Raw genomic sequence first — 12,629 nt, 5'->3', positions numbered from 1 at the left:
GTATTATAGTTTTTTATCAAATTTAATTTACAAGTACAGTCAACTTCATATATTAATCCATCATTTATATAAGTAAATATATATAAGAAGACTGCCGGAAGAGCACCATTTAATAGTAATTAAATCAAGTTGAGTTCTCTTTGGATGTCGACTAACGATTGAAAATCAGTGAATTCATAGAAATTTAATACTTTAGTGACAATTATACTTAATTTATACAACATGTTGTACCTGCCTATTTGTTATTGCAGCACTACCCTAGATTGACATATATAAATGCCTAAAAACCATTAAGTTCGCATGTGCACAATATAGTTAAGAGGTGTAAATAAATAAATGAATAAATCATGTATCATAATACAAAAAAGAACTAGATAGGCTTTTGAAATACGAAATACCGTACAGTATCGCCTTGCGATTGTTACCTTGAGACCGTAATAACTCTCATTAGCTGATTATCATCGCAACGAGCGCGTATTTGGCGACATATAGCACATGGTAATAGCGGTGGTATGTAAACCGTCACATGCAAAAAGACTACAAAAGAATCCCTAGCGTAATATAATTCGAGTTTTAAAGTGTTTGATATTTTTAAATTATTAAAGTCACGAAGGTTTATCACTTTATACTTTTTACGATTAGTGTTAAAAAAACAAATTTCACACTATGTGTGCACCTATCAAGGCTTGAACCCGAGACATATGACCTTTTACAATTTTATTACTATGCGTCATTGTTTTGGTATAAAATGATTTCACAAGAAGGGACATTTTCTCACAGAAAAACTTATACTATAAAATTAACGACTTTGAAAAACATATCTAAGTCATTATCATATCTAAGTATTACATTTTTTCATAAATTTCGTTATTACATTACTATCTTCTTTAATCACAGTAGATTACTAAATTTTGTGCAAATTTCAGTATAAATAAAAACTTTATTGTCAGAACACAGAAAAAAAATATAAAGCCCCGATTAAATGACTATTTATTAAAAAACAGATAAGTTTTGAAAAGAAAAAAAAATATAAAAAACACTTTCATTTAAATTTAAAAGTCTCAAACTTGTTTTGCGGTATAAAATTAGCGTATACTATGTCAGGCAATCGTATGCTAAAATACTGGGTCACAGCTGAACGAATATTACATTTCATATCCATTATGCGTGATATTAAATACGAAAACTGTTTATGTTATTAAATCTAGTAATTAAAGATAAATAGTAAAAAGTTTTTTTAATGTAACGAATGGAATTATCGAAGTATAGCTATAGCATAGGTCTGTGTTTCTTCTACTGCCATGTAAATTATAGCATGCTATTGTCAATTATTATATGTATTTTAATAGATACATCGCATATATATATACATACACATATATATATATATATATATATATATATATATATATATATAGCAGAAAGTCTCATAATAGTAACCAGGCAAGTCAACATCTTGGTTCTCCATAGTCAAGTTGCAGAAGGAGCCTACGATGTGGTAGACATAGAACATCGAAACTTCGTAGCAGAAGACACAGACATTGAATGATGTCATACCACGCCCTCTTTCAACCCCATGTAACATAGGTTTGACGAGAAGAAAGATCATTCCGTTAAAAATCCGTGACATAAAATACAGTGCTTTAATACGAAATATTTACTCACTCTTGCCCCAATAACATATTTTTTAAAATTTCTTATGTAAATGTCTTTAATTCGTACAAATATATAGACGAAAATAGGCACAGTTGATTGTTGCTAGTTGCAATAGTCTGAATAACGAACTGTGTCTCAAAAACTATTTCTTGTCTTCTTTCTAATTAATATGCAGAACGAAGCGAAACTTCCTAGGAATACCAAAAATTACGATAGTATAACGCATATTTAAATTATGTTATCAAGCAGAAAATGTTAATGGATAGTCTACAAAATATTATGCGTTTAAATGGCAACTTTCACCAGCAAATCCATCCTCACGATCAAGACTGGGCTCTCCGCAAATGTTACTAACGAGTCTCCAGTTATTTTAGCCGAATCGCGCACGGACAACAACTTTGATAAAGGCTTAAAGTAGTTTGCCAAACTAATTGAAAGTCAAGGTGTTTCAAAACGAATACAACTTTCTTAAAAGGAAAAAAAGAATAAAAGGTCTTTAAGAAGGTGCTATGGAAGTTTCTTACCTTTTTATTGGTACTAAGCCCTCAGTACAATAACTTAGTGTTTTGGTGTGATATGTCATCATAAGGTACATTCTATCCACAGTATATGTACCCTTCTCATCAGTTATCACCATTATTTCAGTGTCATATTTGAATAACATAAAAAAATGCCCACTGCTGAACTACATCCAGCAGGTGACAATATATTAATTATGTAACTTAGAAGAATACAAAACATCGTATAGAAACCGCATATATAAATATCAATTTTAAAGATATTTAATAAACATCAAATTCTTCTTCTTCTATTAAGACTATTACTGAATTACAACCTATACTTTATCTCTCTTTCTGTGCTATAAGTTTCTTTAATATATAAAAAAAAAATTTGGTATATCTTGTCCTCATCCGAATATGGAGATTGATATCTTTAATTACTTTTCTCTACGTATAATTTTATATAAATCTTTCCAATTTCAATTGATAAACTATCTTTTTTTCTCGTATTTGCAGGACTTCGGTATGTCTATAAGATAGAGCTAGAAGAAAGGATTAATGCAAGGAACATCACCTCCCTGGTGTGCAGATAAATAGGACAAAGTGTAATACATAGTAATAAGACTCAGTTACATAAGACAGGGTAGAGCACGACCTTAATACTGTGATTCAAAATAAAAACTTAAAACTAAAACCTATAATGTAAATAATACAGGCGTTTACTTAAAAGAACAAAATGAAGACGCATGTCCTCAACATACAACTAAGTAATAGAAAGCAATGTAATAGTTAAAACAAATCTGTTATGTTTTGTAAGGGCAGGAGAGCAATGTAGGAGGAAGTCTGAACGAATGAAGAATGTAAAGAGTTATAGATATTGTGAAAAACGAAAGACGATGAACAAACGGAGAAAATAAAATAAAAGTCAAAATTGAAATAATCTTTTACCCCTTTTATCAAAGTTACTATCCTACACGAAGGAATGAACAGAAGTCTCCAAAATGAAGACAGTATAAAAATTTGTCTTTGTCACATTGATTATCACGTTATAAGTAGAAATTAAAATGAGCTAACAATGTTCGCGGCATTCCACTAATATGGTATAATAAGATCTTTGGCATGCCGAATCGAAAGTCGTTTATATTTTGATAGTGAAAGTGCACGCTCTATGAACGCAACGCGTGGCCATAAAACTTATTATTTATCTGCAACTGTGTATGGTAAAGAAAGTATTTAGTATTTAATACGTAATAATACATCTGTATGAAGTCGGCTTTTCAATGGACAGGAAGTAAGTAAAAGCTAATGAAGGGATATAAAGTATCGTTCGACTTCGGCTATAAAATTTAATATCTCATGGTTTAGCGAAGGTGTTTAACGTATAAAGTGACAGTGTGGTAAATATTAAACTTTTCAAGTCACACAGCAAGAACAAATTATTATTTTGTCGGTTAGATTATTTTGTGACCATTTCAAGCTATTATATGAACTTTTAAATCTTACTTTATTACAGAAATAGGCGCCTTAGTCCAAACCAAAAAGCCTCAAAATCTACTCTTTGAAACGTATGAAAGAAAATATTAAAAGATTTTCATTATGAATTAAATTAAAATTAATGTTGTTGTTTGAAATAAAATCGATTTTATTTACCGATTTACCGACTTAGGCAAATGTGTTTTTATTGTAATGCTTTATAGTATACGGTGTGTTTTTTTTGATTAAATCTTTATACGCGATTTTTTAGTTAAAAATATTTGACAGCAAAAGTGTCTTAATTTACTCGGTGGTTTATATGAAGGAGCTAAAACGATTTCTCTACTATTTCTATTGCAATTATTTTACCTAAAATCCTTTCTCTTATGAAAAGTATTAAATGTAATATTAGCTGAATTATAAGGGTTGTTTTCGAGTTTTGCACTTCGCATCTCGTCACGTGAAATCTAAAAAATCACTTGTTATTTTAAAATCTGGCACTGAAGGAAGCAGAAAAGATCCGGCGAAATATACTATCGACATTTAAGATTAAATTAAACTTTATCTTGAGTGTTTTAATATCACGATCTTTCCTAACAAATTTCTTAATTTCTCTGAGCTTGTATGAGTTCACTAACAAAATAAACACTGTGTGATGAGATTCGTATGTCCGTCGACTGAAAATCTAAATAAATGACACTTAACGTACATCATCTCTATGATAGGTGGATTGTTTTATAACAATGTGAATGGTGGAGGCATCATCAACATGATGTATGATTTGGCATATTTATTAAAATATGATTGAATTGTTAACATTTTGGTTGCAGCCCGAGGATGCGAGCTGGTGTATGGTGCGTGGCGGCACTGGTGCTGGTGGCCGCTGCCAGCGCTCTCCGACCGTCTCAGGTATTTATTACTCTCAATATTTTATCAAACCTCAATGGCTATATAACTAGATTATCTTCCATTAGGAACACATTATAGAAACAAGGTATTGGATATTTTAGATCCTACTGATCTTATTCAACATTTTTTTATCAAAGCTACTAACAAATATTATCATCTACCGAAACCATTTTACCACGTAGATCGAGGCCAGGTGGGGACTAAGTAAAAAAGTTGCTGCTGGTTGTCCCCTTCCCACTGCGCGGACCCATAAGGCGCGGTATAGCACTTTCGGGAGCACTATAATTATATTGTTTAGAGCCGTAAAAATTATTTTTTGTTAGATTTTTGCATGTGTTAAAACTTGATTTAAATAACTGTTAATGGATACGTAGTGTATATTAGAAAAAATTATCATCATCGTCGTCGTATCAGCCGATAGACTCCATAGCAAGGCATAAGCCGGGCTTGAAGATCGCTACGTGGTCGCCATTTAAAAACCTTGCGACTTTAACGGCTGTTTATAACACCGAATTTAATATTTGCGAACTTTATACTGTTATAAGTATCGTTTAAATCGGATCATTTGTCAAATTAATTGTTCTAAATATAAAAATATTATAAATTTGTAATTTTTCGAGTATTTATAAGATTCGATAAATTTTATTTTAAAAAAATTGTTTAATTTAATCTAACACCAGATGGACAGTCCACATAAGCTCGGAGTGCCCACGGGCTTGAGATAAATAGTATTTATTACACAATACCTTTTATAAGAAGTCTTGCCTTTTATGTATAAAGTGAATTCGGGCCAAAGAATGCCAGCAATGTCAACCAATAAAACTGTACTGAACTGTACTATTACAGTTATCTAAATTCAAAAATTAATCATTGTTAGGTTTTATCAATCATAAAGCTATATTGTTTTCTTTTATCACGCTACCTGGAATCCTCTGCCACCAAGTGACAGAGACCTATTACATATTTATATTTTCATTTATCTTTTATTTTACAATCTATGACCGTATTTAGTACTAACATATTCATGTTTATCTGTGCTACCAACGCCAGCTAGTACTTTTATTCCTGTTTTATTATATTTTTATAGATTACTTAGTAACTATTACTATTTATACATTACTAATTATCTGCTATTACTTACCTTATCTCATTTATATTTCGTTTTGGCTATTTTTATGATATAATCTATATTTAAACTTATTTAATTATTCTATCTGTAATGTTATTTACAATTTGTATGCGTGTCTAGCTGCGTTGTTAATTTTTTATAAAAAACAGCTTGTGAAAACATAACCTTTCAGCCACCGGATTCTAAATTATATTACGATGAAAAGTAATCGATCGTTTACTTAAACAGTGTCGATTTGCTATAAGTATAAAACCTTTAATGAGGTGAATGTATAGTTCATTTACTGTCGATTAATGTTTGGTATACTCTATCCAAAAAAACAATGGTTTTATAAATACAAAACTTAATGATAATGCAGTAAAAAAACGTAATGAAAATTCTGATTACTACGTATTAAAATTACTTATTATTTATAATCTGTTCTTGCAGACTGCCCGAAGTAATTGATCTATCTATTTTCAATAAAAAATAGTGACATAAGTGTAAAAGCTTTGAAACTTTTTCCTGAAAAACGAGGCATACATTTAAAACTTTATAGCTTGTACACCTTTTATCAATCTGTAAATGCATACGGTTATCATGAAATATACAACTTCAAAATAGATATAATTCTTATATCAGTAACATCGATTTTGCAATTTAATTAGTCTATTTTAAGATACATAAACGTTGTAGTTAATAATGTAACGATATCTCCTTTTAAACACCTTGATCTTTGACAGCACAATACGCCTTACAGTCATTAACTTTCGTAATATAATAATACTATTATGTATGTATTTATCTACAGATCTGAAGTCGTTTTTTGTAATTGATTCATATATTCAGAAGTCATTTCTATAACAGGATCTTTATATATAGCTATCTTATAAGTTTACTGTAAAATTCAGAATAAATATTTACATAGATTGAGGTTTCTGAGGTCTTAAGTTCGATTGCCTTTGTATTAAGGGGACTGGAAAGTAATGTCGTTTCAGTCGGCACATTTTACACAAAAACCGGTTGATTTTTATCGCTCCGGCATTGAAAATTTGTATACTAGATGGCAAAAGGTTGTTGACAAAAAAGTGAATATATTGTTGATTACAAATAAAAACATTTTGAAATGTAGTCGTGTGAATTTAACTTAAGAAAGCGATATTACTTTCCGGTCCCCCTAATACATAAGATACAAAACACGTACTTAAACAAAAGCACCATTATTAAAACAAATTATAAACTTTGTCAAAAATTCCTATTCAGTACAGGCCGTGGGGCTGGTCTTCCAATGGGAAACAGGCCGCTTTCTGCTGACGACGATTCCCATAAACGTCGACTGCAAGCCACAGACCTCCCCCAAAGGGGATCTACGGGTGGATATAACATAATCGCGACGCGTGGCAGGCGGGTTGGTGATCGTAGTGTAGAATTATGGTCCACAGAGAATGCTGCTGCCTATCCTCTAGAAGCCTGTTTGTGGGTAGTGGCAATCCTATATAATTAACGCACGAAGTGTGAAATATATAAGATTGTATCCTGGGAATTGAACCTGCGTATTATGATCGCAAGTCTCAGTCCTTTACAGCTAGACTACCACTTAACTCATAACAGCTTATAATTCAAATCTTATTGAGTAATGGGTAACCTTATTAACGTGGCATATTATTTTATTTTACATTACAAGTACGTATTTCACCTCGTCCTAGTAAAAAGTGAGTCGTTTAAAAGTATTTTTGTTTGGCTTTGTCTAATAAATAGATTAATATGCATATAAAACGTCGATAAAATCCGTATAAATATGACTACATCCCTATGTTGGAGAAGGATATTATCTGAATTATTAAATCCGATTGGACATCCCCAGATGTTGAAAGTAGAACACGCTGGGCAAATCCTAGACTGAACTGAGCACTTGTTATGAAACACATTCGCAATTGCCATTAAATGTATTAATAATGTAATATCTGGTGATTGAATTTAATATATGTTTTAAGTCAAAGGTTGTAAGAGCTAATTTGGTTTGTCGTTATAATCCCACGCTTTGTGGCTCCAAGTAAGGCACTGATTGAAATATTTATTGTCATAAGTCGTCACTCGATCCCTTCGCCTCGGCCAGCAGCCAAGGTTGTTTGTTCAACTGTATCAATGCTGTTAACATTGCTTATCTTTATCAAATTACGCTCTCCGTGACACTTTGTCACAGTTCATTAGTTCATCCTTAAGATGGTACTGTATCGGTTTCTCAGTTCAATGATGTGACAATTCAATAAACGCACTATTAACCTTGTTAAGGTCGTTAGACACTGGATGCTGGTCGCATTCATCTATCTTATTAGAAATATATGAGAAAGATAGTCGTAGTAAAAGTTCTGCAGTTAAAATATTAATTGTAATTGTTTACAAAATATCATTGATTTATTTTTTCTAGATTCTTGAATGTTTTGTTGATCAAATAAATAAAAATACATAAATGTATAGTTTATTTAATAATAAGCAATGAAGATGCTCTGCTTGTTGCTTTTGACCACAGAATTCTTTTTTCACGAAATAAAACTGAAGATAAAACTTTTGCCAGTTGAATTTAAGTTCATCATTAACGTCATTTAAGGCGAAGATCGTTCCCTGCTCGACAAAGATTTCAATAGGGATAAATACATCCTGTATCCATTGTTTTTTGACGACTTTAACAAGGTTGAACTGTTAAAAAGATATGGTACCATCTTAAAATGCTGTGCAAAGACGCTGTCCACTAGTTCACGTCGCTCACTAATCACAAACACTAGTTGGAAGTCTTTACGATCTATATTCAATTTCAGTTTATTAGTCACATGTTAGTTTCTTTTGAAATGTTTTCGTATAAGATACAAACACATAAATACATTCATATGCAATAATATATATTTAAATAATATAATTATTTACATTTATAGGTAATTTTAAAAACATCGAGATCTTGCTTTTTCAAACTGCATCATATGCTTCAAATTTCAAATAACAGCTTTATTTTTTTATAAATTACGGCCATTTCTTCTTCTTGTTTTTATGGACGTCTACTGCAAGGCATAATCCTCCCTTAAAGATGACCACGGTGATCGGTCTTGAGTAACTCGCATTCAGCTACTTCCCGTGACGTTAACTGTATCGTCAGTTCACTAAGTGGCTGCCTATCGACGCCGCGTCTACCGGCTCGTGGTCGCCACTCGAGAACGCATCAGCCCCGATGGTCATCGATTGCACGAGCGATGTTCCTCACCCACTGCCATTTCAGGCGAGCAATTCTGGTTCTTTGGTGGATCTCCTTATTCGATCTCGCAGCAAAACTACCAGTATAGTCCTCTCCTTTGCTCTCTGGGTGACATTGAGCTTTCCTATGAGGTCCGTCGTAAGTCCAAATGCTATCACCGGCAACACACATTGCTTAAATACCTTCGTCTTTAAACATTGCGGTATTTTAGACGAGAAGAGGTTTCGGAGCCTTCTGTTTCTTACGGCTCTTTACTTTTATTTAAACTCCATTTACTCTGTTTTAAGACGATTAAGTTATTATGGTTGCAACTTAATTAACATTAGTACAGTGTTTATTTGAAATTTTTTAAGTAAACAATTTTCATTATTATACAACATGGAGATAAGTATCCTTGAAGACTACTTGTGTTATAATAATAACTTGTATGTAAATGTCAAAGTCAATTATTACTTTAAGCGGTCGTTCAGTTGTACGTTCTTACTTAATCAAAATAATAAGAAACAGTAGTGGTATAATTTTTTCTTCAGATAACGATTAGATCCAGTTTAATATTGACGTAATATCTTACTCTTTTACTTCCTTAGTTATTATTATGCCAGTATGAAACAAATACGTTATCTTGGTATAATTTTACACAAATATTATAATTCTAAATTCAAAATGTCTTTTGTCAAGTTGCCATTTACACGCGTTTTTGGATTTTCGATTATATTGCTTACACCGGCTTGAAAATCTGATCTGTTGAGAACGCTTTCGGATCAACTTATTTGTTGATTCAATCTTATTTAGAATCCTGGGCATCACCTCATCCACGGATGGTTGAAAGCCGAAGTTATCTGAAGAGAGAGACCATGTTTTCGTACACCTATTTTTAGAAGTGTATTTTATGTATGGCCTTGTGTTGGTTTACCTCGACCAGTATTGAAGGTTGATCATCGGCATCAGCATTCTTCCAACTGTAAAACATAGCCCTCCACTGATGAACATAACCCTCATCAAGACTGAGACAATTATTGCTTACATCGTCATTAATATTTCTTTAAAGATGTCATCTTTAAAATAATGGACGGGTTTACATGTTTAATTGCTTCTAGATGTTAGTATTAAAATAATAAGATGTCTTGAATAATTGAACATAAAATTTTTTAATTGTAAATAATATAATCTTAAATGTTTTACGTTTTGTTGTGTAGCACTAGTATTGAGACGAAAGATTAGTGTTATATACATCTGAATAAATTATTTCTTACCAAGTACTGTTTGATAATAGAAATAGACAATTGTGTTCATCTAAACGAATTGTTATAGAAAAGACATACCACAGTATTTAGGTTGGTCTTTTCAATAAAAAATGATGGTAGTTACGTCTGTTCGAGAAGTTTAGCTAATTTTTTAAAATGCGTTCAATTTAACTTTCCGCTCGGCAGCGATGTTTAATCGTATTTATAAGCTTTAAATGCCGCAAATTAATTCATAGTAAGAGCGTCAACCTGACTTTCTAAGATACGATGACCGCGCTCGGTTTTAATAAGGCGGTTTATAAACAAGGCGTTTAGAACGCGCGTTTTGTACGTGGGTTTTTATTTTCGTAATTTAATATTTTGGACAGTTGTATTCTAGTGGTTACGGAGTGTGAATTAAGGACATAGTTTTAGGGTTTGTTTCCCGTGCGATTTACACTTAGTGTGCCTTTTATAACATCGCAGATATGAGCAAACGTGATTGGACATATTGCAAAATGAGTGAAGAAAAACACTGTAAAAAAACCCGATGTATCGTAAAACATTCTGCATCATTCATTAATTCAAATTAAGTTATTATAATTTCATATTATTTTATTTATCTTTATATGCATATATAAATTAACTGCGCTTATTTTATTACATATATCTTAAAATTGTATCGTTTACATATAGTGTGCAATGTTTTTATATTATAAGATAAATGTTTACTAAAAAATATTTCGATGCTCGATAAATATATAACACTCTTTATTGGTACAAACTTTTTGTTATTTATCAATTAGCGCGTAGTTTACAACCAAACACTGTGCAGATTTATGTGTTTAAGTTAAAAATAAGTTATTACATAGGAGAATAATACAGAATTAAAAAAAAATAAGGAAAAAAATAGTCAATTGTTTCGTATGCGAGCAGCCTAGCCATAGTAATTTAACGTAATTGACTTGCGTTGTCCGAATGCGTCAGTACGGCTCGACACGCTACTGGACACAAATGAAGAAGTTACACATTTGTTTTGTTTTCAAACTGATCACGCACCGATATCAAATCATCTTGTCATACGATCGGATCGATGGCCTCCTGATGTCGTTACTTCGTATATTAGAGAGGATAGAGGTATCATGTCAGTGGGGTCAATATGGTATTATTCTTACGCATTCTAACGGTGACCATTCGTTCCGATTTCAACGACAAAGTTCTTTATTTTTTTTGTCTTATCATTACTGAATATATCTTTTTCTTATTCCGTTCATTACTACGTCATCTACTAAAATAAATATAAAGGTAAGATAACACATAGGAAACATTTTATATTGATTTTGTTCATTTAGAAAAATTGTGATATTGCGGGTTTTCGTTTTAATTAAAATCAGCATGAAATAGCAGGGCAATATATGAAATTAATAGGAATAACAGTGGCGCCATCTGTCAAATATTAGTCATACCAATTTAGAAGCCTTTGTGGGCTCATACAAAAAAACTTTGCTAAAGATCATCACATGATCAAATGCATAGTTTCTGATTCTATGAAAGACATACAGACAAAAATTAATTTATATGTATATAAATTATTGGGGTCCATACAAACTTAGTATAAAATTATCAATACTATTATTTGAAATTACTAATTTTAAGTTATTTGTATGAAATGAAATAAAGCTTTATTATTATTATTATTAATGTTTTTTTCTAGGGATCTGGTCTCTCTAGAGTCCCAGTCTTATGCCTTGTTCATCCAGTCCTTTGTTGCAATTTTCGAAATATCACCTTTTGTGTGACCAGCCAGTACTTCGTCCGTTCGTTCTCGTCACTCTAATCTAAGAGCCTGGGTGGTAGCGTCGTGAAAGTTGTTAATGGATCTGATTTATGGTATCTCCTTACACCGAAATATGCTTCTTTACATCGACCTTTGAGTGGTCTTCATCCATTGTCTAACTCAAAAGATAAAAGTTAAGGATCGTCAACCATAAAGTATAGTAGGTATAATAGGTAACATACACGTTAATAAATATTTTTTTAATTTTTTTTAAATCATATTTTAAATTTTTACATACTTTCACCAAACATTTTGAACAAGTGTGTGAATTTGTATACATTTTGAGTTTCATCATAATTATTTTGATATTACAATTTAAACAAATTTTATGAATATATATATATATATAAATGTATATACATGATGTTTTAAATAATACATATACATATAAATCTTGATTTCCACAAAGATTTCTTTGGGGGTTGTAACATAGTCGCTACACTTGACAGGCGGGTTATACAGAAGATCCTGCCCATTCTCTGGAAACATTTGTGTGCAGTGGCAATCCTATATAATTAATGCACAAGGTGAATTATGTATAAGACGATATCCCGAGAATCGAAATCGCGGCCTACGGTCGCAAGTATAAAGTACATATTAATTTTTTATATAGAATCAATATAAATGTATTACTTTAAATGTGGCTTTAACCACCAGTTGTAAATAAAACCTTCGATAA

General features: G+C 31.6%; 1 protein-coding gene across 1 annotated transcript in view; it reads left to right on the top strand.

Moving 5' to 3' along the window:
• Window positions 1–12,629, top strand: part of LOC137928813 (serine-rich adhesin for platelets-like) — a 106,393-nt gene that overhangs the window by 14,482 nt on the left and 79,282 nt on the right. Inside the window, exon 3 of the mRNA XM_068771796.1 lies at window positions 4,460–4,538. Within this exon, the coding sequence (XP_068627897.1) occupies window positions 4,467–4,538 (72 nt within the window). The 5' untranslated portion in view covers window positions 4,460–4,466. The remainder of the gene's footprint in view (window positions 1–4,459; window positions 4,539–12,629) is intronic.

The sequence above is a fragment of the Battus philenor genome, unplaced genomic scaffold (assembly GCF_028537555.1).
Source record: "Battus philenor isolate CCGP_79_NKW_IND1 unplaced genomic scaffold, ilBatPhil1.0.hap1 SCAF_4, whole genome shotgun sequence".
In the NCBI taxonomy this organism is placed as follows: Eukaryota; Metazoa; Arthropoda; class Insecta; order Lepidoptera; family Papilionidae; genus Battus; species Battus philenor.
Note: the sequence above shows the minus strand (reverse complement) of the source record. Positions and strands in the feature narration are given on the sequence as shown.